Source organism: Gallus gallus, chromosome 2 (genome assembly GCF_016699485.2).
Source record: "Gallus gallus isolate bGalGal1 chromosome 2, bGalGal1.mat.broiler.GRCg7b, whole genome shotgun sequence".
Taxonomy (NCBI): domain Eukaryota; kingdom Metazoa; phylum Chordata; class Aves; order Galliformes; family Phasianidae; genus Gallus; species Gallus gallus.
This window is the reverse complement of record NC_052533.1, coordinates 113,480,018-113,506,858: the sequence shown is the minus strand read 5'-3', so window position 1 is coordinate 113,506,858 and position 26,841 is coordinate 113,480,018. Positions and strand designations below refer to the sequence as shown.

Sequence of the window (26,841 nt, the reverse complement as noted above, 5' to 3'; positions counted from 1 at the left end):
TCCACAAATCAGAATGGCCTGTGCCAGTGCCTCACTGCCCTCTGTAAAAAATTTTCCCCAGACATCAATCGAAATATTCCCTCTTTTAGTTTAAATCTGTTTCCCCTTGTCCTATCACTGTCAAACCATGTAAAAAGTCAGTCTCCCTCCTGCTTATACGCTCCCTTTAAGTACTGGAAGGCTGCAATGATGTCTTTCTTGCAGCTGCCTATTCTCCAGGCTGAACAAGCCCAGCTCCCTCAGCCTGTTGTAGGAGAGGTGCTCCAGCCCTCTGCTCGCCTTTGTGACCCTTCTCTGGGCCCACTTCAACATTTCCATGTTTTTCCTGTGTTGGGGGCCCCAGGTCTGGACGCAAAACTTCCCGTAGGCAGAACAGAGGGGACAATCTCCTCCCTCTCCCTGCTGGGCAGCCCTCTAATAGCGAAGCCATGGGTACTGTTGGCCTTCCGGGCTGTAAACGCATACTGCTCTTGCTAAGCCACAGCGGCCGCGAGAAGCGGTTGACAGCTCAGCCCTCAGCGCTAAGGCCGCTGGGAAGCAGAAGGGCGGCGGGAGGATGCTGCCCGCCCTGCCCTGCCCTGCTCTGCCCTGCCAGGCCCTCCGCGGGCGCACGGCCGCCTCCTCCCTCTCAGCGTGAGGAGAGCGGCGACAAAAGCGCCCGGTGCCTCCAGTGCCCCACGGCCGGCGGCGGGGCCGGGAGGACTCCATTTCCCAGCGTGCCTCGCGGCCGGTCGCGGAACTGTGTTCAGAGCGGCAGTGGTCGAGCCGCTATGGGGCACGTAGCGGGGCTCGCTGCGCTCCCGGCCTCCGCCGTCCTCCTACTCCTGCTCCGCTGCGCCACCGCCGCCTCGCTCGCCCCGCGCGGCTGCGAGCCGGGGCCCAACGAGAGACCCATCGTCGGTAAGGGGCGGCAGGGGTGGGGGGCGGCCGTGTGACATCTGCGTGTTGGTCCTCCGCACGCAGCTACTAAAACCGAAACCCTGCGGGCTTCTGCGGTGTGAAAGTCGCAGAGTGCTGGTCAGACTGTGCGAGCTCTGACTGGTGAAGTCTTTGTTGCTGAGACCCGTCTGCCGTACATACTTGAGCGGAGTCTAATTTTTCTTTCTGTGCCCGACAGCTGCATGCAGCATTTCTTATCGTGCTGATTTTCTCCCTCTTGGACCTCTCAGGGATACTGTCACAGGAGTGTCACTTTGATGAGTTCCACAAATTCGGAAGTTCGTACATTGCGGCTTCGTATGTGAAGTTCTTGGAGTCTGCTGGTGCCCGCATCGTGCCAATAAGGTGGGTTTTTATATCCCTTGAAGTGGGTAGCAGTTAACATAAGGCTATTGGAGGCACAGGCAGCAGTGGTGCTGATTTTCTGAGTGTTTACGGCCCATCAACAGCTATTCAAAGATGCTCACAGTGTGTGAGCTGTTTTAACCAATTTCTTTTTTTCTTTCTTTTTTAATTTGAAAAATTACCCTCCCTACTTGGTGGTTTTTTGAAGTTAGTTATGTTCAGTCTAATTTGTGTTGCCAAACAAGCACGCGCATCTGGAGAGATGCTATCTTTTGTCACATCCTGTCATCCTAGAATTGAAGTAATGGAGAAAGGCTGTCCTTGAAGAAATCCAAGTCCAGTTTTGCTCAAAGTGTGGGCCACTAACACCCTACTGTGTAATATTTTGGTTCCTGAGTTAAAAGTAATAGAGTAAGTAGAAGAACTGAATGTGCTTCGTAGCCAGCAGTTGGCTCTAGAGTAGTAAATGCGCTGCTGTTAGATGTTAAAGTGAGAATCATACAAATGACACTAATGGAGTGTCAAAAAAATCATAATGGGATGTACCCACACAGACTGGTAAAGGCAATGGGGAGGTGCCTGAATTTTAATCTAGTGTTCCTCATGTAGCTAGTGGAGCTTTCAGAATGGTTGCTGACCAGAAGTTTTGCCATCCACATTGAATGGATGCTTCCAATTTTTTAAGCTTAGTTGGATACTGCAAAGCTGGACACTGAATATACCCACTCTACACATTTTGCATGAATGTAGAGCCATCGTACTGTTTCCCTGATGTTTACTGATCTTTCCGCCTGTCAGTCTTTTCTGAAGAATGGGTGTGACCAACTGTTTGCAGTTCTGCGCATCTTGGGATCAATCAGAAACCGGAGTTGCCAGTTTGCAGGAAATAATAGCCACACCATTTATGTAAATGTTAAATTTAATGATCGGTTGCAAAGGGGTCTCAGAGTATCTAATCCTGAACCATACCTGACAAGTACCTGTTTCATTTGCACTTGGACTATTTTATTCTGAATGTTTAAGCCATACTTTTTGTATTTTTTCTACACTTCTTCTTTCAGTTCAATAACTATGATATTTTTATGGTTAAATACGTATATAGTATGTGTTTTGTAACTATTTTCTTGGTATTTCAGATTAAATCTTTCAGATGAAGAGTATGATAGAATATTCCACTCTATTAATGGGTAAGTTTTAAGCATTGTTTTTCTGTTGAAATACTGATAATTCTTATTTTGCCATCTGCTATTTTCTCAGGGATGTTGTCTTTCTGCTCTCTTGAAAGCTTGTGCTGAATAATATATGCAGACATATAAATCTGAATGTTCTAAGACAGAGCGCTGTTTCATCCCATGCAGATCTGCTCTATTTTCTTCCATTTGGAGCATATAAGATTGTCTGCAACACTGTCAGGACTCATATTAGCATTCTCCAGTGCAGGTAGTCAGAAGTGGAGTGACAGAGGTTAACAATTGGTTTATTCTTTACAAGTGAAGTAGGTCACTTCCTTTTTTTCTCATTCTCCTTTGAGTGATCACCTTGATTTTGAAATGTAATACCTCTTGCTGGGTGTGTCATCACTCAGCCTTCTCTGCTCCAACCCTATCTTCTCTCTTCTTCCATCCTCTTTTAATACTCTCCGTAGTTCCTCCGTCATTAAGGCTTCTGATTTCCATTCTCTTCTACCCTTTTCTCTTTGGCCTCTTTCTTTCTTGAATGATCCATCTTGCCTGCCATGATTCTGAGGCTTAGGTCTCTGTTAGGCAAACATATTCCAAATTGTCATGTCAGCTGACCTTTGGTAATCGTCCCGTCCACGTTTTCCACATGTGATCTAGCTTAACACACTTTTAAACTGTGATCTAAGGAAAATCAAAACCTTTTATGTTTATGCTAAAATCACATTTTAGAAGAGTTATATCAACTGGTGCTACACTTCAGTGGGTTTTCTGTGTGTGAACCCATAGCACGTGATTGGTCTACCTGTAGTCATGAGATGAACGTCTTAAACCATTAATATTTTCATAAATCTTATGCATATAACAATATTAATCACCATGACTAAAACTTGCATGTTTAGACCAGTGGCTTTCTGGGGAGAGCTGTATCATCTTGTGCCCCACAGCATTCTCTACACATTAAGATGTGGGTCTTCAGAGTGTTCTAGAAAAAGGAAGTGTAAGGCAACCATGCTTTCTTCCCTGTGTCTTTTTGTGCTGGAGACCAAATGAGTAATTTGATCACGTTTTCATGCCTGTCACCCTTTCTTTACATACCAGAAGGACTGTAAACAATGGAATCTCCTTTCTACCCCCCAGTCTTGGCAAGGCTTATTGGAGTATTAGGCAAATAGATCTTGTTGTCTTATCCTTCTGTCTTTTCTGAGGTTGACAGTTGGGTTTGTGCTATGTAGGTGGGTAAGAATGATCTATATTTCCTCTCATTACATTCCACCTTCAGCTCGTGGCTTCCGTAATACAGTTGTGTATAAGTAACAAATGGGATCTGCTGGGGGAAGGACTCTCTATACTGTGGGAACTTCGTATAAGAAAGAAACAGATTGATCCTTCATGTTGTGAGACCTTAGTTTGAGGTTCTTCGCAGTTGGAAAGTCTTTATTGTTAAATGTCTTCATCTTAAGGCCGTGAAAGTTTCAATAGCAGAAGTAGAATTTTATGAATATAGCTTTGTATTTCTGAGACAGACTTTTGAAATTCATGGTGAACATCATCAGCTCTAATCAGTGAGAGATTGTAGAATACAGGTAGCTGCATTTCAGCTTGCGTATCACAATAACAAGCCATTATCATTGTTGCTTAATGAGTTACTTCCATCCTGCACTAGCAGAAATGTCAGTTCTTTTTTTCTGATTAATGTTGGCCAGTTTATGATGGTTTGAACAGAAGGAACAGATGAAATGAATTTCCCACCTCTTCCATATGAGGATCACCGTATTTGTCTAAACAAATCACTGTAGAAGTCTATAATTTGTCCTGTTTTGAGAATATCTTCAGCTGTATTCATTTTCTAAATTAAAGAATAATTTGATTTATGTTTTGAATACTACTCTACTTTTCCACTAAATATTTGATGGCTTTTGTAGGATCCTGTGCATTGCTGACCTTGAAGTAAACCCAGTCCCAAGAGTTTAAGGGCATACACACTCACTTTGTAGATTCTTGGGATCATATGAAATGTATCACTGAGATACTAACAAGTAGCTAGAACAAGTTACAAGTTACTGTTTCCAGAGCACAGAGATGTTGAGGTGGTTCAGCTGTTTTTGTGAAAACTCGGAGGCTGATGGAAGGTAGCTCTAGTAAATCCAGTTGAGTTCCCACTACGGTGGGTTAGAGAGATCACTTGGTTCTTTCAGTTTTGTGGATACCATTCCAGTTTTAACTAGAAGAGATTTCATTTGACTTATAAAAGTACTTGATTGCACATATCATCATTTGCACCTATGAAACCTGCTAGACTGTATGAAGTCTTTTGCTTTTGTGGTTTTTGTAGTTGGGAAGGCACACAGAGAGTAGCTACAGTTGTTGTTTTTTTCTTTTTTAATTTATTTTTATGGAGGAAAAAGATTGCACACTATTTGTTTTTGAAATAGGCTCTGAGATTACTCTGTCTTATTTAGCTAAATTAGATTCTCTGTGACCAAAGATTACAGCCAAATATACTTTTTCACATTTCAATGGGAACTTTTTGATCTGTATTATCTTCCATAAGAAGGGGTACAATTTCATAGAATCATAGAATGACCTGGGTTGAAAAGGACCACAATGATCATCGAGTTTCAACCCCCCTGCTATGTGCAGGGTCACCAACCACCAAACCAGGCTGCCCAGAGCCACATCCAGCCTGGCCTTGAATGCCTCCAGGGATGGGGCATCCACAACCTCCTTGGGCAACCTGTTACAGTGTGTCATCACCCTCTGCATGAAAAAACTTTCTCCTAATATCTAACCTAAACCTCCCCTGTCTCAGTTTAAAACCATTCCCCCTTGTCCTATCACTATCTACCCTTGTAAACAGCCATTCCCCCTCCTGTTTATACTCTCCCTTCAAATATTGGAAGACCACAATGAGGTCTCCTGGGAGCCTTCTCTTCTCCAAGCTAAACAATCCCAGTTCCCTCAACCTTTCTTCATAAAATTGTCTGTACTTAAATGGAACAGGATGAATTGAGAATAGGCCAGGATTTTAAAGTCATAGAAAGAGGCAGCTTGGAGCGAAGGTAGGGTTTGATGGAGTCATTGCAGACAACTCTTTTGTATAGTAGCGGAAGCATCTCTGTTTCGTGTATTCTTTTTCTTCACCTCTCTCTTTCTCTATGCTATTTTTGATCATGACTTTTTGCTAATAACCATTTATTAGTATAAGAACACGAAATTTTAGAATGTGATTCAGTAAAAGACTAGGATAATGCAAATGAATAAGACTAATGTAACTACATATGTGATAGCTGTCTAAACTCACATAATTAATGGAGAGCTCATCAGTACAATAAGCCTACCAGGCTAGTCAGCCTCCCAGCAAGTTAAATGTCTTTTCTAGAAAATGTATTTGAATTGCCATTGACTTTTCTGTCTAGATCCCTCCTGTTCCTGGTGGAACCTTAGATACTCATTTCTAGATTTTAGAAATCTATATGTCCTAATCGAGACCCTTAAAGCCACTGTCAGACCTTTCTCTCTTTATGCTGGCCAGGTTTGAATTAGATCACCATTATTCACTATTGCTAATCATATTCTTGGATGTTGCCTTTCAGGGTACTTTTTCCAGGAGGTGGTGTGGATCTTAAGACTTCAGAATATTCCAGGGTTGCTAAGATATTTTACCGCAAGGCATTAGAGGTAATTACTAAGGAACAGTCTGTTCTTGTTGTCACTGTTCAAAGATCAAAATGACAAAGAGGCTTGTATTCTCAGTTTCTCACTGGCATCCAGCGTGTTAACCGTAAGCCTGACAATAAGTATCTCATTGCTAGCTTCTGCTTAAAAACTCATTTCAAAGCTTAAGATTCAGACACCCGACACCCTCTCATGTTATATGTGGTGCCATTGTCTTAAATTCCAGTTATTTATTCATTGTACCCAGGGGCTTCATTGCTGTTCTGAACCTGCAATAAAGTAACAATAAAGCTATCCAAAAGCACAAAGTACCCAGTGACATTAAATGCTGAATAAAGATCCACCTAAATGTAATTATTAGTAAAAGTCTTATAAATAAGGCTTATAAATAAGACTCAGAAGGGATTCTAGAGATGCTCTCAAACAATCCAGTCTACAATTGTGAAATGCTAAAGCTCCTCCTAACATATATTTTACAGTCAATGAAGCACCCTTATTCTCATATGTAAGTAGATTTAAATACATCTTTGAAGGTGCATATGAAATGTCTACTTTAGTATGTTACCTCATTTTACTGGTTTCCAGTGGCTTGGTAGCTGTAAATAGAGCAGATTTTTGAAGTTAACACTAATTTAACTTATAACATGACAAAAAGCGCATGAAGGTGGTATTAATTACTTTTTATTGCTAATCATTAGCTTTTTTTAGGAAAAGATTGCATGTGTGGGAAAGCTATTTCTTCCAAGGAACATCGAGAAGGTTCTGAATCCTTATAGAAAATTGAATTCTCTCTGAGCATTTTTTTTCTAGATAAGAAACATATTTTGAAGTAAAACTATACTGTCTTGTAAGTGCATTGTTGAAAGGAATGGAGATTAATTGAACTTTATACTCAACTCATATTAGTAGGGCTTAAACTGTTTCCACAGTAGGAGGCATTCATTGGCAGTGAGGAATTCCTCTCTACGCTTGTCAACAGACAAGGAAAGCACAGGCATCCACAGAACCAGTCAGCTGCAGCTCAGTGCACCAGTTTCCTACTGCTCAGTCCCTGTGATATTAATGTTGCTATTCTATCATCTGTCTCTTGTCTTTATTCATAGTGATTACTCATCTGTCACCTTCAACCAGAGTCTTACAATTTTATTAAACTAATAATGTCACTTTTCTCTACAAAACTTCTCATGGTGTAAAGTGCAGCTTGGGGCGGTGGTTTCTTGTGATTTCCTGTTAGTGTTTGCAGGACTGTTACGAAATTCTATTGAAGTTTCACAACAAAGTGTGTATGTCATAATTTTATGACCAAGGAGGGCAGACTTACTGGTTGATATGTGTACTTAATGTGACTAAAAGACAGAAAATAATTTTCACTTCTTCATAAGTAATGCTTACTCATTTTTTTTTCCCTGTGCTATTATTGATGATTGTGTATTTTAATTTTCATCTTTTAAGACTTGATTAGCAGTTTTACAAATGTAAGGTGAGCTACCATAATTGACGATACACTCGGAGGTATGTAATAGGCTGAATGTTATGAGGTTTTTAATATAGGCTTATCATCCAGGCTGATGTTAGCTTTTTTTTTTTTTGCTTTTTTTTTTTTTTAACGTTTTTAAAGACAGATTAAGGTATTTGACGTGGTTATTTCAATTGCTGAACTGTTACAACTGTTTGGTAGAGTTTGTACTGCTGTAGTAGTTTTGTTTCTCACCTACAGAAGTGAAAGTGAAAAGATTAGGAAGTTCTGTTCGTTTTTCTTTCTGTAAATCTTCAGTACTTTATTTTGTTGTTGTTTATTTTGAAGGCTAATGATAAAGGAGATTATTTCCCAGTATGGGGAACATGTCTTGGACACGAGTTGCTGACATATCTCACAAGTGGTGAAATTTTACTTGTTAATACCAAGACAAATGGTTTTTCACTCCCTTTGAACTTTACATCAGGTGAGAAATCCCACTACATCTCATTTCTGAGTTTTGCTGAGAGGTATTATAATTTTGGCTCTGAAAAGTACACAAGGCTGAATGTTTGGGGGGTTTCTGATGATTAAGTACTTTCTTATTATGTTATCCAAACTTCTATAAAGTCTGTGCAACTCTGGATTTATTTCACTAATTTTCTGATTCCATGCAGTACATTCTTAGATTGTAAAGTTTTACCACAGAAACCTGAAAGTTTGTTTTAAAGTAGTGTTTTATTAAATGTGCTTCCTATTCATTAATAGATGGCTTGTTAGCAGCTTGGGTAATGGGCATTATCTGTTTTTTCCTTTCCTTCCTGACAGCTGCAAAACGCAGTAGATTATTCAAGAACCTTCCCAATGATTTGTTACATGCCTTTGCTAATGAGCCGTTGACATCAAACTTTCACGTGTGGAGCATCTCCATGGAGGTATTTGATCGTTTTACCTCACAAACACAAATGCATTCTGTCTGTCTAAACCAGAAATAAAGAAACAGATTACACATCTTTATTTTCTTTCCTTCTTACTGCAGAATTTCACAAAGAATGAAAAGCTTTATAATTTCTATAATATTCTGACCACTAACATTGACAATGAAGTGGAATTTATATCTACCATGGAAGGTAGGAAAATGAATTTCCTTTCTAAAAGATGACTGTAACAGAGTATTTATTTGGCAGTTTTGGAGGTGTGGTGGCATTTATGTTGATTTGCAGTGCAAGCTTACTGTTAGAATAACAGGTTGAGTGCTGGCTCTGGCTGTGCTCTGGCTGTGATGGACATACTGTTTGCAGAGAAAGTTTTTCTTTTGAGTACATATTTTTGAGCTTAACTACTTCTTTCACTTGCTATTCCCCTTCCAGATGTGCTATGACACTTCAGCACTGGAATATTCCAATACTGTGGTACGAAGTGTATAGCACTCGTCTTATAATCGCCTAACCCCTAGCGTACCTCTGTTGCACCTTGCTTGTTGTCTGTCTGCTTATGCATGCCTTCCTGTGATGCTTTATTACTCGTTTAAGTACAGGGAGAACAATTCACAATGTTGAAATAACAGCATTGTCTCTCATTGCTTTGACACCAACAATGGTAATTGTTCTCCAAAATCCTTTTGCTTTCCCTACCCCATGTTACATACATTTTCTACCAGGCTTGCTCATCTGAAAAAAACATATTAGATCATTAGAGAGGGGTTTATTTTGATTAGCGTACAACTAGCAGCTCTACAGTAAGGCCCAGCTGTCAGCCTATGGGATTCTTCTGTATGGCATGCAGGCAGTCCTCCAGAAGAAGAGGAGAATAGCAGTTTGATCAGAAGACCTAATCAGGCTAATGATAACATGTCCTGTGCCTGCAAGCAGTTTATCACAGAGCAGTTATCACCTGCTGTGGCTCTGTTTTTTATGCAAGACTTAAGGACTGGCTTCCTCCTGGCATGGACCAAATGGGAGCTGCCTCTGGTTTGACTGGGCCTTCAAGGAGATCCTGATACTTGGATCTGTTTCAGCTTGTTCCTTAAGCTTTTGTGAAGCTGTTGATAAGTGAGGTTTTTTTGTAGCTTGTTCTTTGACAGTGTTTTGCAGGAAGACTGAACACATCACTCTTAAGGTGTAGATCTTGCTTATCTCCTTTGATGGAAAATGTGTTTGTTGCAGCATACAAATACCCAATTTATGGTGTCCAGTGGCATCCAGAAAAAAATTCTTTTGAATGGAAGAACTCATCAGGCATTCCACATTCCTCATCAGCTATAAGAGCTGCACATTACATAGCTGACTTCTTCATTAATGAAGGTAAGTCTATTGTTTGTAAATGTGAGTCAAGTACGTCTTACTGCTTCCTGAAAAGCTTACTCTGCAACCTTTATAGGCTTATAACCAGTAAGGGATACTAGAAATAGAATGGCTTTGTAAAAGTGGCATCAAAAGGCTGGCCGTTCTAGCAGAAGTAGACCAAATCTTTTCAGTAGTCTGGGCCAAAAGTCTTGTCTGTACAGTGATTTTCTTCCGTTTTGAATGATCTCTGTAATGTCATATCTTCCCTTGCACAAAGACTTCAATATGAAAAAAATGATCCATTCATAATTCTAGACACTTCGTCAGTTCTAAACTGAGTTACCATTGTAGTCTGTTCTCTATAATTAAGTACTCTAGAAATACAGGAGTACTTTAAGTGATCAAACTTGATTATACGTTTATCAATGCTTCCTACACCATCCTGCTGAAATACTGGTTTCAGGCTATTCATAAAGATGTCTCAATTGATTGATTGGGAATATAAAAAACATAATCAATAACTGAACTGTATTTGGACTCTAGGTTTGACTTCTTGGCGTTCGGAACAGGTTGTCCAGTATGGTTGTAGATGCCCCCACCCTGGAAGCATTCAAGGCCAGGCTGGATGGGGCTTTGAGCAACCTGGTCTAGAGGGAGGTATCCCTGCCTACAGCAGGGGGGTGGAACTAGATGATCTGAAAGGTCTCTTCAAACCCAAACCATTCTATGATTATTATGAAAAGAGTGACCAAATTGGAGAAAGGGACAGTGATTTAAAAAAGGCAAAATGTATGCTGACATGGTCAATGAGTGTGTAGAAATAAAAGTCAAATTTAAACTTACAAGTTTAAGGCTATTTCCTTGCATGCTGTAGTCTTACACTGCTTTCCATAAAGGTAGAAAAATAACATAAAATCCCTTGACAGTGTCCATAAGCTTCACGTATATTATCAATTTTAATAAGATTCTTATGGGATAAAAAAGGAAAGGTATAAAATACATCCATTTAATTGTTCTTGTAGTGCAATAGGAGAACACAGTATATTTTGTAAGCAGAAGTAAAGTTACTCTGGCTATTACCCAAGCAAATGTGGCAGCTCTTCTGGTAACTCTTCTTCATGTTGAGATACAGTGCATATGAGTTTGTGTACATACATGGACATACGGTGAAAAATGTAAACTCTTTTCAACTGACAAAAATTAAAACATAGATAAGTGTATAATTTAGCCATTCTTTTAATATCATTTTCATATCCATCTGTAACTAATTTTAACGTATGCAGAGTTGCCAACATGACAAACTAGAGTAGGATTTCAGTTTTTATTGTCCTTACAAACAAAGACTGTGTTTGCATTGCATCTTTCAGTAGGCTGATTCTCTGATGCATTTCTTCCAGAATTATTAGTATTGCTATTTCTGATAGATTTTCCCAATAGTTCATGAATATATCTTCTTCTGTAACCTGGATTTTAAATTAACAATTGAATTTCTTCCCCCTCAGTAATAAAATACTGCTGTAAACAATTTTCTCAATCTGTATCTTAATGATTCTTCTTATATTAATTGCTGTAATTTTGTTTGCTGTTATGCAACACAGAATAACTTTGCAAACAAAGATACTGTTGGCTGATAGCAGTGAAGTGATCTGTACTTCTGAAATGTTTTACAGCCCGAAAGAGCCTGCACCGTTTCCCCAGTGAAGGTGAAGAAACAAAAGAATTGATTTATAATTATACTCCAACTTACACAGGAACGTTTTCTTCATTCCAGCAAGTCTATTTTTTTGATTGAGTATCTCGTCAGAGGTGTGGCATTGCTATTGGTAAATAGAATTATTTGCCTGCATTGCATAATTAAGCTGATATAATGCAGTGCACGTGACAGAAAGACAGAATAATTATCTTATTTTACAATAACTTATCCTGTGTTTCTTCTGTACTATTGGACCACTAATCTAAAATTTTACATTCTAGATCATAATAATTGTCTTGGGTTATGCTTTATTGCTACAGAAAAATACATTTTTCTTTTGGGAAAGGTTACTGATTTTACCTATGAATTTGAACATTTTCAGGTTTAGTACAAGGAAAAGCATTGTATTCTTATTTCACAATACGGAGATTACCTCTGTACAATGTTGTGTACTGTGATAGCACTAGAGCTTTAGGTATGTTGTATAGTAAAATCCTATCCTTTTAAATGATTTAACAAATGAGACCTTGGATCTTGGACTTGTAAATTTGTCTTGTACTTGTAACCAAGTTCTTGAAAAGGATTATTTTGTTACTTGAAAAATTGTTCAAAATCATAACTAAACATGATAGCAAAGAGACACAGAAAGGATGTGTTATACCCGATTTCTGAAACTTTATGTTGTACATTCAGTGTTGTTCAGAGAGCTTATACCTCGCGAGGTCTATGTAAATGTGAAGATGCACTGTAAATTAGGTGTTGCAAATATCAGGTAAAATAAGTGTGAAGAGCATAGTTATGTTCTGTTTCCACTTTCCATTCTTTTGGAATTCCATTTTATATGCATTCGAAGAGGCTGTTTGAGAGTAGCTGGAATCAGCAGACAGACAGGAGACGCACACAAAGAAACAGAGGTCTGTAAAAGAATGTAAACCTAACTTTTGCTTTATACACACTCTAACTTCCTCTGTAGTTACTGAGTAGAATTCTCATTGTAGTTAAAGGTAGTTTTCCATTAATTGAGTGGAGACAGTAGTCTGCTTGTGTTTTGCTGGATAGTTAATACAGCTGGAATTAAAAAGAAGTGAATCTTAGAAAACTTAAAAAAAAACTTCGATGTTGACATAGTTTTGCATTTGGTTCTATTAGTGAAAATTTTATGTTGTGTTCAAAAACTAAGATGAGACAATCAACTATAATTCTACTTTCTTGCACAGTTTCCAAACCATGTTAACATCAGTGAGGACTTGGAGTTTATGGAAAAAAAAAAAAACAGGTTCATACCTCAGCTCTGTTTTGTAGTACCTTAAACTCTCCAGTACCTCACTCCAGAAGTATTGCCTCCTATTTATTTACATGGAAATGACAATAGGTAGATACAAAGAGCAGAACAACGCTGCTTAATAGAGCAAACTCTCAGCTATGAAATCCTATTTTTTCAACACAGTCACAGTCATTCGCTGATTTGCGCAGATGAGCCGATTGAGGTGCTCTTCACTTTGTGATGTGACAGCTGCGCATGGCCGTCTGGAACATGGTTGGTCTTTCATATCGCTGTAACCACTGCTGAAATGCACCCACTGCCTCACTGTGCATTCAGTGTTTGGTCTGCATAAACTTTTGGCAAGAATCAGTAAATGTCTACGGGTGCAATGTTTTCAGGGATTCAATTCCACCCGTTTTCTTCATACTTGCATGTCAGACACCATTTTGTCAGACTGCCCCTCTGCTGCCATGTGTCACACAGCAACGAAATATATGGGAATATTGGCAGGAAGGCTTAGCTGCTTCGGCCATACCACCAACATCTGCCTTTGATGTGGAGCCACGTAATAAAATAGGTGGAATTACGTTCAGAGCAACCATATCTGTATAAAGCTGGTATGTTTCTCAGGGTTTTTAATTAAAGGACTCTCTAGCTTGTTCTTTTTGACGAAACAGCTGCATAAGATAGAGAATGTGAAAAGCATTAATTAAAATAATACAAGGAAACATTAACTGTGACTACTATATGAACACTGCTTTGTAATCACAAGCTTAGACATGTTATAGTGCAGATTATTTCTACATTTGCCAAATTCAGTAAATTGAACTTTTTTTTATGTGAATAACTTTATTATATTAACTGTATTTTTTGGTTCCTGGGTAGATCCAGTGTAAAAAGACAATCTTGCTCTACAGTTGCATATAGATGTGGCAGCTGAGATGAGATACTTACAAACAGACTCTAGCCATCTGTTTCTTGTTCAGACTGAGTTCCTTAGAATAACTCTAAGGATTTGCCTGAGTAAGAAGGGCAGGATTTAGCCTTAAAAACAGGGACCAACTTGGCAAGTGAAATGTCTGCCAACTGCTTTAGGAGTAATTAGTTCCTAAGTGTGCAACTTCAAGGAGTATTGTGTGTAATATGGTAAGAGAGCAGTGTATTTACTATGAACTTGTGTCTTTCCTTTGCATCCTTTATCTTGTAAGGTCTCTCTTGGTGCTATCAGTGATTGTTTTTTCTATGATAATCTAAATAAAGTTTATTCAAGTAGATGTGCATTTGTGTTCTCTTTTATGTACCAAGGATAAGGTATTAATGTTAATTGACTTTTTCCCCTCCGTGTTTATTATCAAAGCAACAAATCTTTATGATTCTCCGTTTCTGAATGTTCTGTGATAGTCACAAGTCAGGACTCTGCTCTAACCTGTGTCCACTTGGCATGGTCTTGGGAACCGTTTCTCTGTTGGTATGTTGAATGTGAGGAAGCTGTCTGTGGTAAGTTAGTTCAAGAAAGTATGCAGCCATCAATCTCTGTCTCCTTCTGCCACTTGGAACTATAATTAGAGTACACAGAATGAGAACGTTTACCTCTGTATATACTGAACTTCTGAAGTCACTTCATTTCTGCAAAACTGCTGCTCATATGCTGTATATTACCTACATACATTCACAAAGCTGCTAGGTGTGATGGCTAACTTTCAGTCCAAAAGCTTACTCTTTTGCTCACTGGTGACTGGATGATAATCAGACTGGAGGCAAATGAGGGAATGCTGAAACAGTTGGGTGAGCTATGGTTTTTGAGTGGAAAATGCAAGTAATGGAACAATGTTGAAGGTTAGTTTTCATGGGAAGTAGGTAAGGCAGTTATTCATACCATCCAAGGTAGAGCTGAGTGTTTCTGATGTAGATCATTGCCTAACAATAAAGAAAGGAAAAGAGCTGCCCCACCAGGGAAGCTGACAGAAAAGCTGACAGGATGGTGACTTCCTTTAGAGGAAAATGAGTAAGGAAAGCAAAACAAGCTTGGTGACAACAGCAAGGGTCAGCCTCAATCTGGAGGCTGCTAGACAGGTCTGTAGTGACCAGTTATGTTCAAGTTCAAGCCAGCAAGTCACATCAGCAAGTCAGCGTCAAGACAAGTGAGTTCTGTGGCAAATCCCAGGCATACCTACAGCGTAGCTCCGACAGGGCCTAGGGCCTGAGATAAGAAACACTTAAATGCAGCTGCTGAGCCAAGGCACAGAAACTTTCCACGAGACTGCTAATGATACTTCTTGCAGAGACTTTCTGCAGCACGTTCATCCCAGAAACACAATGTCAGAGCTGGCCTTGCATGGACAACCCAACCACTGTGAGGGTGAGAGGGGGTTACAGAGCTGGAGGGTGCTCTCACAGCCCTGAAACTCCAGAGAGATAAACAAAGCAGCTGCTGTCTCTGGAATTCAGTTAAATGAGAGTTCTGTTTATTCCTTAGAATACCTTGTCCAGTCAAAAATAGAGGTGTAGGAACCCAGAATTTTCTGCTGCCCACCCAACAGAAGGGTTAAAATTGTCCTTAAGACCTTTCAGTAGACCCTGTTTTCTGCTCTCAGTGATTTACAACATAGTTTTTCATTTTTCAGAAACTAACTGGTAGTTTTCAAGATTAATGCTTGAGAGAGAAGAAAAGGAATCTGTGGCCATATTCTCATCTTATTCAGAGCATGGCTTGTGAGCCTAATCATTGTGCTTACTGCAGTGTAGGGGAAAACCAGTGATGAGCAAAGTGACTGTGTGTGTCTTTCAAAAGGAAGTTTGAAATGGTTTTCGATGTAGTATTCCACTTCTACCACGAGATGGCCCACATAAACCAGTAGTTCGCTTGCCATTTCTTGATCAGGCATGATGGTGTACGGAAAGCTGTGTTAAAAATGCATAAAAATGCAACCAAAATAAACAAAATCCACAAACCACCATTTCTGATCTGGCTGGCTGTGCGAAATTCCCCAGCAAGACCATGAATTGAAAGCTGAGAGGAGCTGTCTGTGACCCTATTCCCACTTCAGTGCTGACTTGCTGGGTTTTGGGCTAATTTTTAACTTCTCAATTCATAGAATCATAGGATGACCTGGGTTGAAAAGGACCACAATGATCATCGAGTTTCAACCCCCCTGCTATGTGCAGGGTCACCAACCACCAAACCAGGCTGCCCAGAGTCACATCCAGCCTGGCCTTGAATGCCTCCAGGGATGGGGCATCCACAACCTCCTTGGGCAACCTGTTCCAGCGTGTCACCACCCTCTGAGTGAAAAGCTTCCTCCTAATATCTAAGCTAAACCTCCCCTGTCTCAGTTTAAAACCATCCCCCTTATCCTATCGCTATCCACCCTTGTAAACAGCCATTCCCCCTCCTGTATATATGCTCCCTTCAAGTACTGGAAGGCCACAATGAAGTCTCCCCAGAGCCTTCTCTTCTCCAAACTAAACAATCCCAGTTCCCTCAACCTTTCCTCATAGGAGAGGTGCTCCAGCCCTCTGATCATCTTTGTGGCCCTCCTCTGGACCCGCTCCAAGAGCTCCACGTCCTTCTTGTGCTGGGGGCCCCAGGCCTGGACCCAGCGCTCCAGATGAAGCCTCACAAGAGCTGAGTAGAGAGGGAATACAGCCTAGTAGAGGGGGACAGTTCATCCTTAGTGCAGCCTTATTCATTGCCACAAATGCCACTCAGCAGAAAGATTTTGAAAGCTAGATTGTACTGTGTTTCTGTGCAGTTTTTCATTAAAAATAATAGCCTACTGAAGATGTTTTTTTTTTTTCTTTCTTTGAACAGTGAGAAAAGTATGGGGACATTTTGAAAAAGCAAGCAAAATGGACATGAATGGGTTCCTACTTGTTTGTTATCCCTACATTACCATTTTATGAAGTGAGTCCTGGGGAGAGAGAAACAATGTGTAATTACACAGCTGAAACGACATACAATTGCATACTTGAGAATGTTTGTGTTTGAGGTGGGAGGATATACACAAAAAGTTCTCACAGTTGCTTTCATCATGGCAATTTGTTTAAATATATCTGTGGGTTTTTTTTTTCCTTCTGTGGATTTTACTTACATGTATCTACTGGTGGTGCTATCAGAGAAGCAATGTGACTTGGCTAGCTTTCAAATCCCATTAAGGTTTCTAAACGTCTGTTCAGATTATTTTGGTTTGAGTGCTTACATGAAGACAGATTGACAGATACTGTGCAGTGATTGATTATCTTCCCCTGTTAGCCTTATGTCTTTCCGCAGGGCAGGTCTTTTTCGCACAACAGTTCTTATTTATAGGACAAATAGTGAAGAATATCCTACCCAGGGCCATCTGTTGATCAGGATACTACTCTAGGTTTCATCACTTCCTCATAATGTTTACAACAGTTTCATAATAGAGACAGTATGTTTTAAGAGCCAGCTTTCCCTGTAAGTTCTTATATAACCAAAAATTTCAAAGAACCTTTCACCCAAGAAGTCCAGGCTGTATGAAAAAAAAAATCTGTCACTACTTCAAAGAGCTCTTGAACAAGGCATTTGTTCCAACCTTGAGCTAAAGAACTCACATTCCTTCTTTGTGATGCTCAGACAAACAGTGAAACAAACATCCCTTGCAAGTGAGCGCTCTGTAAATGAGAAAAGTTAACAAAACACCAGGCTGAAATGAGTAAGTTCTAGGAATTGTATCTTTTGATCATCAAAATAATTGGACTAAGTACTATTAACCTGTGAATAAGTACCTCCCAATAACAATAGAAGCTTCTTTTGATTATGTATGCTGTAAGGTATTTCATGGTGTTTTTGACATTGCAGTAGTCCAAAAGCTGATTTTACATGTGTATAATTTCTTATAATTTTCCTGAAGACACTGACAATGAGAGAAAGCCTAAAATGATAATATTCTAGCTAGGAGCACATTAGGAAATTAGTTTCTCCCTATGGCTTTCCTGGGGCACAACAATAAACAGGTTGTAATCACCTTCCTCAACCCTAGAATTTAACTTCTGACTGTGAAATTTCAACTTTACATATCTGTGTTTCACAGGGATTCACTCAGCAGTTTTGGCACTGAGCTAACCCCTAAGGATCTACTTTTTCAAAAGACACTGAGACTTCTTCAGAACAGAAATATTACAGAAGAGACACAAGGTGCATTTAATAGTTTACAGACAATTTCTGAGATTTTCCAAAGAGTCCCTGGTAGAATCACAGAACTGTAAGTTCTGTGTTCCAGTCTGCACCCATTGCCCCTTGTCCTGTCACTGGGCACCACTGAAAGGAGCCAGATCCCATCCACTTGACTCCTACCCTTCAGATACTTCTAAGCATTGATGAGATCCCCTCTCAGTCTTCTCCAGGCTGACCAGTCCCAGCTCTCTCAGCCTTTTCACACAAGAAGGATGCTCCAGGCACCCCATCATCTTTGTAGCCCTCTCTGGCTCTCTCTAGAATCTCCCTGTCTTCCTTGAACTGGGGAGCTCAGAACTGGACACAGTACTCCAGATGTGGCCTCACCGGGGCAGAGTAGAGGGGGAATATCATCTCCCTCTACCTGCTGGCCACGCTCTTTTTAATACATCCTAGGATATCACTGATTTCTTGGACACAAGGACACACTGCTGGCTCATGGCCAACCTGTTGTCTACAAGGATACACAGGCCTTTCTTTTCACAGTGGAGAACGTACTCCAAACAGTTTAGCCAGGCTCATTTTGGCCTTCAAGACTTCATTGCATTCACACCTTTACTTGGAACCACCTGTAGCCTCCCAAACAAATCTAACTACAATATTTTGTACTCACAGGGGAAAAGGGAGTAATCTGAAGAACCTCTTTGTCTGCTTTGTTTTAAAATAAGGAATTTGCACTCATTCATACTCATACAATTTCAGCCTTATCTATTGATGCACTTGCCCTCTTTTCATTGTGTTTGCAAGGCTTCCCTAAGAAACACACTCAGAATCAGCAGTTTCTTCTTCATTCTCCACATCCAGGGGCTCTGAGACAAGTGAAATGAATGAATCAGACTGATTACCAATTGTTTTAGCTGAAAAAGAAGTAAAACTTGCACTGTGGGTGTACTGTGGCTTTTAGGCACACCTTAGGGCAGCAAGTGGGGAATAATTATGGCACAAATGAAAATATATATTTATACACTGATTTAACTTGGAAAAAGAAAAAAGCTGAATTTTATTGCATAGGAGTGAGAAATAGTAAATCAACTAATGACACCTGTTTGAACAGCAGGTCTTACTGGGAGTCCCCAAATGTCTGGACTGAAGGCAGTCCAGGCTGGTTCATAAACCACGCTTTTAGCAACTGCCCTTGCAAAGGCTCAGTGCAGATGGTGATGGTTACATGAGGGGCCCCTCCTTGCCTTGCCAGGTGTTCAGTACACATCAGCTGTATGATCAAAATCCTGGACTGACTTGTGCCCAAATCCAGTGATGCTTTATTCTGCCATTTGTTTGCCCATGTCAGTCTGACCACAGGATTACATAGGTGAAAAATACAAATGACAAGTCACGTGGCACATTGAGTTTGACAAGTTTCACAAATCACATCTGATCTGTTACAACTCACTCAAACAACTTACTTATGAAGAGTTTCACCTTCCAGAATGCAAAGAAAGCCCAACAGTCTCATTTTTGACAGTGCCAGGCCAGTGAGTGCAGATGGATGCACAAAACATGCCATATATTTATGTCATTCATTATGAATGATGTGAAGGGTTTAATGTGATATTCAGAAAGGTCATGAAGTTTCAGATAATGTTCTGTCTCCCTTAGTTTTCCATGGGAGAGAAATCTAATACCTATGCAGCACAATGAAAAGATTTATAGTCAGAAATATTATTTTGTTGTCCAAATATATGCGATTTTTTTTTCTCTGCTGCTGGTTGGACTTTCACAGGGTAGCGGTGCTTAGTAACCTGAGGCATTTAGCACCCTCCTACTCTCTATTTCAGTTTTCTGTCTTTCCCATGATCCATGAAGAAGTGAACAGCCAGATTTGCAGGCATGGCAACCTCCCCATCCTCCCCTGCGTGGATTTCCCACCAAGAGCAGCCAAGCTTCTCTACCGCTGCCCTATGGCTGTTCGGCTGAAAAAGGATGGAGGTGGTCACAATAAACTTCTTGGGCACTTTTCTGGAGCTGAGTACTCATCCCTGCAGTGACTTTGATAACAAAGCTTGCAGAAATTTTGTGTTCCCAATAAACCTGCTTTCTGCTATGCATGTCACAAAGTAGACCTCTCCTGGCACCAGTTGCCCCCAGGTTGAAGAGGGAGAGAGTTTTTATACAGTGCCATTACTATGAGGAAAAAAAAAAAAAAAGAACTTTATGGTTATATTCAGCACTTAGTTAAAAGATGGATGACCCCAGATGGTAAATGAAGGGATAAATGGTCATTTTTCTTATGGACTGTGCTGCAGCCTTTAAATCAGCACTGAACATCATTTTTATTCTTCTAACACAGCTTCCTGCTAAGCTTGCCATGAATTCATTGCATGTTTTTAAACTGTAGTACTGAAGAATATAATCCAAACAGATGGATGATTAATTACATGAGAAGTAATTAAAAAGAAACATGATCTCATACTTTAATGAGTAGCAGGATTTTTGGTAGTTGTCTTGTTCTCTGTGTCCTGTAGAACTTACCAATAAATTATAATCCAGATACCAATACTTCAAACCAGTCAAGAAAAACTAAAGAGCTTCATTTATGCAATCTGAAATTAGTTTGGAGTACTAAAAAATTGAGACAATTAAAATCTGGGACGTCTCAGCTGCCTGATTAAACATGCAACAAGATGTGTGACTGACACTCCTCTCCAATCTTCATTTATTTGTTAAATATTAAAAAACTCCTCAGATGAATATAAGCCATCTGCTGTTCTCACATTTACTGAGCCTTGCTATAATACGTGTCTGCAAAGCATTCTCATTTGATGCCATTAACTATGAAAATTTGCTCATGAATTTTTCCAGTAGAAAAACCTCATGCTTTCTAGACACTTCTGATTATGGCCCAATCTTCTTTTCTCTTCTGTCTTCAACAGCTCTATTTTGATCATTATAGTTAAGCTGTAGACTGCTTTGGTACTAAATAACCCTGACTGAGGCTCTGCAACCAGGCTGGGTCTTTCTTATTGATATTATTTCCTCAGTGCATTGCAGATATCTCCACCTGGAGATGGGGCACTTGCTCAGCCAATGGACTACGGATCCAAACTTGCTGGATGCTGAATGTCATTGTCCAGCATTGACAGAGTAAATGCAAGAGTGTGAAGGCATATGGAGAGTCTGAGAAGAAATATACAACCTTGTCTGCTGACTTGCAATCTAGGCAGCCCAGGGAAGGCTTCACCTCAGCAAGCTTCCAAGATGCTCACTCTAACTGCATGCTCTACCTCTGTCATCACACTCCCCAGTACCATGTCTTAGAACAGCCCATTTCCCTCCCATAAGGACAAACAGAGCCAAAAAGCTCTTCCCAGGCAAAATTACAGTTGTAAGCAGATATGGGAGTATGACCAGCCTGGGCTGGCTTTGGCCAGACCTGCCACATGACTGGTGATGAGCTGCCTCTCTTCCCCTGCTGGTACTGTATTTTTCTTCCTGCTATGCCCTCTACCAGCTGGAAGCCATTGCACAGTAACAAGCATGCTGGGATTTGCTAAGGCAACTGCTGTAATACAGCAAACATATGAGAAGGAATACATCAGTGCTATAAAAGAAACTAGCCCTTAGGTCCTCGATGCGAGCAGAAGCAAGACATGGCAGTTGCAGTCAGTTAACATTGTGAGTTACTTCAGAAATTTGACTTACTGGTTGACTTTTATTGTCAGTTCAAACAAATACCTGCAGACTTTAGTCACTGGACTGCAAAATCTGAAGGATGTAGATCTTTGCTGATGATTTCTTCTCAGCCTGACAAATCAGGACAGGATATAACCCCCTTACTCTGTAGGCAACTTCCATTTGACCATCAGTGCTGATAATTCTACCAGCAAAACACTGTGAGAAAGCCAAACCCACGCCCCTATACTACCTACTGAAGGGAACAAATTCCATGGCCTCTCCAAGCCCCCTGCAAGAAAAAAAGGAGGGAAGTACCACTCTGGCAGGCAAGGCAGTATTTCACTGTGCCAGGCCTCATCACACAGTTGAAATCAGAAGAATTCCTTTATCAGAAGGAAGGTGGTAGCTGATCATCTGCACGCAGCCTGCAAGTATGGCCCCAATGGGGCCCTCCCTCAGTCAGCACTCTCACCTGCACCAGAGGGACATCTCTGCTGCTGAACAGCACAGATTTCACAACCCTCAGGTGAAAGGTGAGAGTGAAATTTGCAGCTTCTCAGCTGTGAAGCATGCAGCCAATTATCAGCTCAATCCTGGTATGACTTGAGCTGCTCTTTACATTCACCAGCATTTCCCATCCACACTGCAGGAATGGCCAAAAACTGATGTGAGGTGGAGTGAGCTAGACTGCTATTGAGTGAGCTACATCTGAAGAGGTGAAAGAGTGGATGGGCAGCTATAGAAGCTGCTGGATGGAAAAGAACATCTATAGCAACTATCCAAGTGTCTCACTGGGTCCAAGCGTATCTCATGAACTCATATTTTCCCTGTATTTTTCCCTTTTGGCCCATGAGCCTTGTACACCTCTCCCTCCTCGTTATGCTATGCAGGGACAGAGCAGAGGAGTGCAGTGATGTTAACATGGTGTGTTATTGGTCACACAGCAGTCTCACTCTTTGGGTCCCAGTATTTGCATGTAACACAGAACCACAGCCCGCTGCCAATGAGGAGGAGTCAAGAAGAAAACATAAGTTCAATGTATTTCACTTTATCTTCTGTCTCTTTGCTCCCAATGGCCCTTTAGTTTCCTATGCAGCAGAGAATGAGAAGAAGGTAGAATGTCAAATAATAGAAGTCACACCTTATCCACTTAATGTACAGAATGCAGACATGAAAACAAGAGGACTGTGATGCAGAGCGCTGAGTGTAGTGTACTGAAGGAACAGGCTACTGTCACTTCAGCAAGCACTAACTCAGCTATTTCTATGGCTGCGATCACTGGTAATCATCTTTATTACTGTCAGTGGGGCCAGTTGCAAAGACCGAGAGCTGTCTGCAGGGTCGCTGAAATAAGTGCATGCTATGAAGCATAAAGCATGCCGTGTCTGAGGTGTATGTGCCTAGCGATGCTGGATTTAAGATTTACTGTATTAACAGCCTGTGTATTCACACCAAATAGCCTTAACCTGATAGCCTGATCAAAGCTATCACTCACTACAAGTGATAGCTCATATTCCCCAAAAGATTATGAGATTGTTAGAAATATGGATCATGAGTCCTCAGATCACGATCGAAATTGTGCCCAACAAGTGTAATTTCTGAATAGGGAGGAAGGACACATCCAAGAGTAGTGGCTGAAACCCTACACAAAGGGTCCCCATCAAAAAACAAGAGAACAATGAGTCTTGGTGAGGGCAGTAGGACCTCATGGTGTGTTAACAGCAACTTGGATTATTGTGGATCAGTTACTTTTTGAATGAATACCAAAGTGAAGGCAACATCAGAAGACTTTCAGATTTCCTAGTTACATTTTCCTGCTTGTTTTTTTCAGTGTTCAGTAGCACTTACAAAGAATATCACTTTTCTCTTTGTGTCTCTTAATGCATTCCTCTGAAGTGTTTTCATTGTTGTTGTTTTTCACTTCTCTCTTTTCCCTTGCAGGAAAAGGAGACATAAGATAAAGCCCAGTACTGTAAATGACAACATGTTATTCTTAGTTCCCGAATTTAGGTATGCTTGACTAATTTATCCAGATGAAAATGAAAAAGAAAACCCCGTGCCCCACAGTAATATGCTTTCATGTGTAGCTCTTGATAACTAAAGTCCTTCAATCTGTCTGTAAAGAACGATCATTAAAGTTGTGTGCAAAGAAAGTGGCACAATCTTTTATATACAATACTCATATTTAATAAAGGACAAATGCCTTCCCCTTTTATATAAAGGCGGTCAACATCACTATCAGACTGCAGACCCTCATAACACACCTTGAAACATAGGCATCCAAAACCTAAATATAAGTTAAAAATCCCTCTCTCTCCATTAGTTTCCTGCTAGTACTTTTTCTTCTGTTGGGTTCTGCTCCTTGCACAGCCCTCAAAGTTAGTATTTTGGTGACTGACATCTTTATTCTAAATTGCTTCCGCCCACTGAATATGAAGGGAAGAACTCTAATGTATTCTTCTCTGATGTACTCTTCGGAATTCATGTAAAGGGAAGAAAAAGTGTTCAAGAAAAGGCAAGGGAGACCTTATGGCCTGTGAGCCTTCCACCCACACTGAGCTGAAGTGTAGCCAAAATTCAACACCTGTTGTCACATACAAAGACTTTCCCTGTGTCATGTCCATTCTGGCTGAAAGGACAGGAGCCCTGGCAATGTTGTGAGCCTTCTGCTCCTGCCATGCGATCTGGTCGTGAGACTTGTGCATGCCCTATGCACAGAAGCTTTGCAACATGGCGGTGATACCACAGCCATGCCTGCCCCTATGAGCACTTAGTTGACATACCACCTATTCAGCCAGTTGTGAATATTTTTCTGTTCGAATGCCCCAGCACAGCTAATCCACAGGCTCCTAAAACATGGGTGTATCTATCCATACTGATTCCTGGCAATAGTCTCTGGCCTGTGCCTTCTCCTAGTCCAGGCCAGTCTCTGACTGGAGTACCAGCTGGCTGGCTCACAACCTTGTCAAGGGGTCAGTGTCAGTTACACAACAGTGTTGGTTTGACCAACACTGTTGCTTGAGGCCCAAAGTTCTACCTGAGTTTATCCTACATGAGGTAATACAAGGTCAAGGCAGCTGCTATGTCTTTATACATAAACATAACAATGGGTAGACCTCAGGCGTTCCCTTATCAGATTGGATTCAGAGAAGTGGAAGCAAAGGGAGGAGGCAGATGCCTGCACAGGTTTGCTATGTAAACAAGGTTCAGGCTTGAACCTTTGCTCATTGCAATTGCATAGCAATTCCCACCTGGAGTCAGTGGAAACTGAATCTCAGAAGGTGACCTGGAAGCTACTGGTATAGCTGTTAAACAAACATGTTTTGTACTCAGTGGCTCCACTACATTAAATAAGTCAAATATGAATAAAACATTGTTTCTGTGGACAAGTGCTACATAACTATTGCTATTGCTGTTTAGTAGAGGAATGTTGTAACAGGAGTTTAAACATGACAGTCCAAGTCTCAGAGCAGGACTCCATGTCACAGCCACAAGTATAGTTTGAGCCATTAGGCTGAGGCCTCACTAGCTGGCAGTGTTCTTCAGAAAAACCCAGAGCATCCTCTGTTTCCTTGACATTTCTGTTGCAAACACAGCACTCTTGCTGAGCAACTTCCTAGCACAAAGAGAGAAGGGCTGCATTTTCTTCTTTGTTTCCTGGTAAAGCTTGGACCTGAATTAACATTTGCATTAAACTACAGTAAGTAGACACATCCACTGAGGAAGCTGAGTCTTCATTCTTCTACAAGAGGACAAAGACATATCTACACACCGTTATTTACTAATGTGTTGGTCCAAGCAAGTTTTCATCAGTCATTCTGAAGATCACTATAAAGGAGGTGAGTGTTATCAGAAGATAGCTGCTGGGTGGATATTTCAGCCAGTGCCAGGAAGTTATCTATATGCAATTTTGGAAGCAGAAACTCTTGTTTATTAAGGATTCCTCACATCCAACATTCTGACTAATTGTATGCATAATTATCCATCATACAGAACACAGAGTTGTAACAGTTCTACTGGATGGAAAGAAAGAATCTCAAAGGCAGGGAGCAATTATTGAAATGTGTTACCCATAGACAGACGAATTTATCCCAGAAACTGGAAGTAGGGGAAGAGACTTTTCTATTTCCCTCTCAAATTGTGACTTCGATATCACAATTTCTCTTTGTTTGAACAATCCCCAGAAAGAGCATTAAGGGCAGTTAGATGTTTTTGCATTGCAAATATAAAAACTGGCATAGTTGCCCTTCTGTATTTTGTTTACCAGTAACTATTAACAGCTTTTTTTTTTTTTTTTTTTTTTTTTTTTCCCTGATCATGCTAACATTTCAATTTATCCAAATAGTAAGTAATCTTTTGGGAATATAAAATTTGGCAAGCCAGAAAAAGGAAGACAATCTATAAATGCATCGGTAATTTTGTACAGCTGATTGCTGCTCCAACAAGTGCATTCACTGCAAAAAGGAGAAAGAACCCATCCGCAGGCTTTGTAGACATAAAAAAAACCTGATACTTTTTCATTCTCTCTGGATCGAATTGCATCGAAAGCAAGGCACACACCCTTTTGCAAACAGCTGACAACAAAAGCTGAATTTCAAAGTGCGAAAGGTTCCTCACCTCCACATTCACTTTTGCAACGTTAACCTAAAAGTCCTTTTTTAAAAAAGAGATAAAACCGAGTAAGGTTTCTCTATCCTTTGTCGTAATTGAAAAAGGAGGAATTGTTTTCAGCTATGCATAGTCATTTCTCATGTATCCTGGGCTGGGTTTTTACTTAACTAGGTCATAGAAAAGAGATTTACGTTTTTGACACCTCATTTCCAGTTATCAAGGAGGAACATGCATGCTTGACTAATAAGTGTTTTCATTTAAATATGCCTTTGGTCTATTTAGATTTCCTCAGGTATTCAGGAGTTGACCATTCTCTGAACCATCTGAAGCCAAGTATGCTTTATTGGAAGATCATAAAGAAAAAAGGAAGGATTTGGAAGCACATTTGTTTCATGTTTCTCAGGCTTGTTCCTGTATGGGTCTGGAATACCCAAATGAAGAGCTTGATTACCATGTCAGATGACTGGGCTTCCAAATGTCAAAGTTTCTCACAAAAGTCCATAAACTTAAGTGAAATTAATCTATTTCTACACATCCCTGAGTCCGACTAATGGCTTTTAACAAACAAATGATTTCAGTG

The 26,841-nt window shown here is 40.4% G+C and overlaps 1 protein-coding gene across 1 annotated transcript; it reads left to right on the top strand.

Annotated features, from left to right (window-relative positions):
* The first annotated feature begins 407 nt into the window (after positions 1 to 407).
* On the top strand, positions 408 to 14,110 carry GGH (gamma-glutamyl hydrolase). Its single transcript, XM_419226.7, has 9 exons — positions 408 to 900; positions 1,170 to 1,284; positions 2,421 to 2,471; positions 6,059 to 6,143; positions 7,945 to 8,083; positions 8,425 to 8,531; positions 8,636 to 8,726; positions 9,762 to 9,899; positions 11,552 to 14,110. Exons 1-9 carry the CDS (start codon positions 429 to 431, stop codon positions 11,671 to 11,673), a joined length of 1,320 nt encoding a protein of 439 aa, XP_419226.5. The 5' UTR covers positions 408 to 428; the 3' UTR covers positions 11,674 to 14,110.
* The last annotated feature ends 12,731 nt before the right edge of the window (positions 14,111 to 26,841 follow it).

What these genes read in the sequence shown, in the direction of transcription:
- GGH (XM_419226.7), top strand. Translation starts at nt 429, where the DNA reads ATGGGTACTGTTGGCCTTCCGGGCTGTAAACGCATACTGCTCTTGCTA. An exon ending in CAACGAGAGACCCATCGTCG is followed by an intron (nt 901 to 1,169) that starts GTAAGGGGCGGC and finishes TGGACCTCTCAG; the next exon opens with GGATACTGTCACAGGAGTGT. An exon ending in CCCTTTGAACTTTACATCAG is followed by an intron (nt 8,084 to 8,424) that starts GTGAGAAATCCC and finishes CCTTCCTGACAG; the next exon opens with CTGCAAAACGCAGTAGATTA.